At 57.4% G+C, this 4,771-nt stretch overlaps 1 protein-coding gene across 1 annotated transcript; it reads right to left on the reverse strand.

Annotated features, from left to right (window-relative positions):
* Positions 1-380: 380 nt before the first annotated feature.
* On the reverse strand, positions 381-791 carry LOC141041044 (uncharacterized mitochondrial protein AtMg00860-like). The gene has a single exon (XM_073507155.1). It carries the CDS (start codon positions 789-791, stop codon positions 381-383), a length of 411 nt encoding a protein of 136 aa, XP_073363256.1.
* Positions 792-4,771: the final 3,980 nt, after the last annotated feature.

Genomic DNA, 4,771 nt, shown 5'->3' on the forward strand with positions numbered 1-4,771 from the left:
CAAGGCGTCGGCGGCGCCGTTGTCGAGGTCGCGCTTGTACTAGAAGCGGAATTGGAGCCCCGCCAGCTTTGCCATGGCCTTGCGCTGCAGCTCCGTCTCCAAGTGCTGCTCCCCCAGGTTGCAGAGCGACTTGTGGTCGGTAAGGATGTCGAAGGGGCCGTGTTGCAAGTAAGGGCGCCACTTGTCGACCGCCATCATCACCGCCAAGAACTCCTTCTCGTACGTCGAAAGCTTCTGGTTGCGCAAGCCGAGAGCCTTGCTGAAGAACGCGACGGGGTGGCCCTCCAGGATGAGCACGGCGCCCACGCCCGTGTCGCACGCGTCAGTATCGATGGAGAAGGGCTTGTTGAAGTTGAGCAGGGTGAGCACGGCCGTCATCGTCATCGCCGTCTTGAGCGTTTCGAACGCGGCCTGCGCTTGCTCGTTCCAGGTGAAACCTTCTTCGTGAGGAGCTGCGTGAGCGGCTTTGCGATGATGCCGTAGTGCGGCACAAATTTCCTGTAGTAGCCGGTGAGCCCCAGGAAGCCGCGCAGCTCGGTGGCGTTCGTCGGCGTTGGCCACTGCTCCATGGCCTGGGTTTTTTCTGTCGAGATGACGTGCCCGAGGTAGTCGATGTGGTCGCAGGCGAAGCTGCACTTGCTTTCTTTGACAAACAGTTGGTGCGCGCGCAGAAGCTCGAAGACGATCCGAAGGTGCTTGATGTGTTCCTCCATTGTTTCACTGAAGACAAGGATGTCGTCGAGAAAGATGATCACAAATTTGCGCACGTACTTACTGAAGATCGCGTTCATGAGGCATTAGAATGTCGTCGGAGCGTTCGTCAGGCCGAACGGCATGACCCTGAACTGGAAATGCCCGTGGTGCGTCTTGAACGTTGTCTTGGCTTCGTCTTCTTCCCGCATACGAATTTGATGGTACCCGGCACGGAGATCTAGCTTGGAGAAGACTGCTGCGCCCGCGAGCTCGTCGACGATCGGTAGCAGAAACTTGTTTTTGATCATTGCATCATACAGACGACGATAGTCGACGCAGAACCTCCACGTCCCGTCCTTCTTCTTGACCAAGAGGACTGGCGCCGCGTATGGACTGACGCTGTGTGTGATCACGCCGGCGTTGAGCATTTCCTCGACCTGCTACTCGATTTCGTCCTTCTGAAGCGGCGACTAGCGGTACGGACGACTGTTCGCAGGGACTGCGCCTTCCACCAGGGTGAATGCGTGGTCGTACTGGCGATGCGGCGGCAAGCCCTGTGGGGTGGCGAAGACGTCGGTGAATTCCTCCAGGAGATCAGGGAGGGGCGTCTGGCTGGCGCACTTGCGCCGCGGTGGCGGCGCGCGCCCGCACGTATCCACCATGGCCATGGCCCAGACGTCGTTGCTGCGATCATCTTGCGCAGCTCATCGGGCTTGATCGCCTTGAGAGTGGTGGACGCCTTGGTGGGCACGCCGCGGAGCGTGACCTCTTCGCCGTCGTGGGTGAACTTGACCCACTTGTCCTGCCACTGGCACGTCATGGGGCTGTGCTGGGCGAGCCAGTTCATGCCCAGGATGCCATCATATGCGCCAATGTCCAGCTCGCGCATGGGTGTGGTGATCGTGCGCCCCTGCATCCACCACTTGAGCTTGGGCACGATACAGTTGCAGGTGAGACGGTCACCATTGGCAACGCGCACGTCCACCGGCGGCATCTCTTCAGTCGCCAAGTCAAGGCGGTCGACGAACGATTTGTTGACGAAGTTGTGCGAGCCGCCCGAATCGAGCAGAAGCAACATGACTTGGTTGCCCACAAGCGCACACAGGCGGATCGTGGTCGCCGAGTCCGTGTCGTCCAGTGCGTGCGACGAGAGGAGGCTGCATTCGGGCGCGTCCGAAGCTGGAGCAGGCGGCTACGCTGCTGGCCCTAGGTCGTCGAGCAGTTGCAAGGCGTGGATGGTGTCGTCCGAGAGCACCTCCACGTGATCGCCGATGTTGATGGTGAGCAGCTGGGCAGGTTGTGCACATCGATGCTCTCATGAGTAGCGGTCGCCGCACTTGAAGCATAAGTTGTTGGCGCGCCGGTAGTCGTGAAGTTGCCGCTCGCGCGCATAGTCGTCCGTTGGGGCGCGGTTGGGCGCGGCCGCGCGCGGCTGTGGTGGAGTCGGCGCCGGTGGGGGCCGGCCCGCTGGCGTGATGCATTGGCGCGCGTGCGTTGTGCCCAGTTCCTCCTCTTGAATGCGCGCCAACACGCACGCCCGAGTGATGCTCGAGGGCGCTTGGAGCCGAACCAGGGCGTGCAGCTCGTCCTTCAAACCCAGGATGAACTGGGTGACGAAGAACTTGGAGTTGATGGACGGATCGAGCGCGAGCAGGTGATACATTTGCTCGTCGAACGCCGTGCGGTACTCGACGACAGAGGTAGTCTGACAAAGTTGTAGCAGCTTGTGCATGACCACCTCGAACTCGTCGGTGCCGAACTCCTCCAGCACGGCTGATGTAAACAATTCCCAAGTGATGCCGCGATGTGTTTGACGAAATGCCTGCAGCCAGTACGCGGCCTGGCCTTCGATGTACAGAGCCGCGGTGGCCACCCAGTTGTGTGGTGCGACCTTGTAGAGCTCGAAGTACGCCAGGCAGCGATCCAGCCACAGGTATGGAGCGGAGCCGTCGAACTGAGGAAAATCGTGCTTCGGTGGCTTGTGGTAGTCGTTGCCGTGGTAGCCCGATGTCGGAGAGGGGACGGCAGCCGTAGCGGCGAAGCCGCCCTGAGGAGCCACTGGAATCAGCGGGGGGCGATGGTCTCCGAGGCGCGCCTGGGCGGACGCAGGGCGGACTGGGTCGACGGCCACGCGCGGCGAGTGCGGAGGCGGCGGGGGCGGTGGTGGGGGTTGTTGCGGTACGGCGGGCTGGTGTAGCACGGTCATGACCGAGCCCGATGGTGATGTCGAGCCCTCCACCGTCTAGCTGGTCGCGTCGACGTCCGCTTGGGTCAGATCGAGCTGCCGGGCGAGTCCGCGCATGTCCTGCGAGATCTGCGCGTTGAAGGCGGACTGAATCTCGATCTGCTTGCCATGGGCCGCCTTCTGCTCGTCCATATTGGCGAGGAGGGACTCGAGCATCTTGGTGATGCTGCTGTTGCCCTCGTCCATGGCGGCCAGCACCTGACGCGTCGCCGCCGAAGCTTTGGAGGGAGACGTTGCCTTGCTTGGAAGAGATCGAACCCCGCAACGGATTTTGGGTGTGCTTGCCGGAGCACACACACCGACGCGGTGGATGTTACCGATCTGCAACCAGCTCGACGGGGAGAAATGTTTTTGGGGCGATTTGGCTCTGAGTACCAACTGTAACGCACCGGAAGGAAGGGGGATCGGGTAGGTGAGGGAGAGCGAGAGAGAGACTTGGAGAGGAAGAAGAAGCTGCTTAAGGAGGAATGATTGGGGATGAGGTTTACAGCTAGTCACATCACATGCCAATGCCACAGCCGGCTGGCTCTTTTTAAACACTCCCTCTCGTCTCCTCTCACCCTCTAGCTCACACTTACAAGTGGGGCCCGATCCTTGCCACGTCACGTTGGACAAGTGGCGGACAAGTGGCCAGGCGTGACAGATGGCCCCGAAACGAGGAACGTAAGCTCCTCCGATCCCCCCCAATTACTTTGAGTCAAATCACTCCCCTTTTTGTAGCCTAAGAATGATTTATGTTCATGTTCATGTTAAAAATCATGATGAACCCTAGTTAATATGATGAACCTAGGTGATTGCATCTAGATAATACAAGTTAGGTGATGATCCTTCGTGATGAATCATGATGAACCCTAATTGATATTTTTTGACCACATGATGAACCCTAATACAAGTTGGGTTTTTTTGAAGGTGATGAACCCTAATTGATATATCTAGATAATACAAGTTAGGTTTGGAATTTTTGACCATATGATGAACCCTAGGTTTAGATTTTTTTGAAGATGATGAAACTTTGTGTGATGCATCCATATGTTTAGGTACGGAACCGTGGCGCAAGCATCGCCCATTCATCTCCAGCACAACCCGTCTGCCATGCCACTGTCGTACCTGTACGAGTCCTTCCCCGAGCTTCTGCAGTCGGTGGGGTCTGTCTCAGACGAGGTCCTAGAGGCGACGAGGGCAATACGGTGGCAGGAGAGGGCAGAGCGGATCTTCGACGATGTAAAGTGTTGGTCACAGAGTGTGAAGGAGTGGAAGAGAGTGATTGCAGAGATGGAGGCAGATCTAACTATCTCCCGTGTCCGCCAGGAAGGGAGCATTGAAGCTGCGAAGCAGCACTCCAACTGGGAGTTTCGCAATTTAGGCCAGAGAATCTACTTCAAGAGCAATGCGGAGGAGAGAGTCAGGATGCCGCCCCCAAGTGCATCGGCGTTCCAGATCATCAACTGGGGAAGGGTGGAGGCGAAAACTCCAGCGGGCAAGGCAAGGTGGGAGTGCTTGAACGGTCGGATGCCGACCAGCGTTCCGCCTCCGCCTGAACGGGTGGATCCGCTGCCATTTCTGTCCACGGCCAGGCCTAACATACAAGGAGCTCTCAAGATATCTGCCCGCTCTCTAAACTTGTCTGAAGAACTTGTTGCATCGTTTGTTGGCTTTGCGAGAGCTTTTTGCGAAACTACTTGCGTTAGTTGGGGTTGTCAAACTATGTGGGCAAATTTGCTATTTGCTACTTATGAAACTATGTGTAAACTGTTTGATATTTTGCTATGTGGAACCTTTATTGATATGTGAGCTCATATTTTGCTATTTGTGAAACTATATGAAACCTGTGAT

This window comes from Aegilops tauschii, chromosome 2 (assembly GCF_002575655.3).
Source record: "Aegilops tauschii subsp. strangulata cultivar AL8/78 chromosome 2, Aet v6.0, whole genome shotgun sequence".
Lineage (NCBI taxonomy): Eukaryota > Viridiplantae > Streptophyta > Magnoliopsida > Poales > Poaceae > Aegilops > Aegilops tauschii.

What these genes read in the sequence shown, in the direction of transcription:
- LOC141041044 (XM_073507155.1), bottom strand. Translation starts at nt 791, where the DNA reads ATGAACGCGATCTTCAGTAAGTACGTGCGCAAATTTGTGATCATCTTT.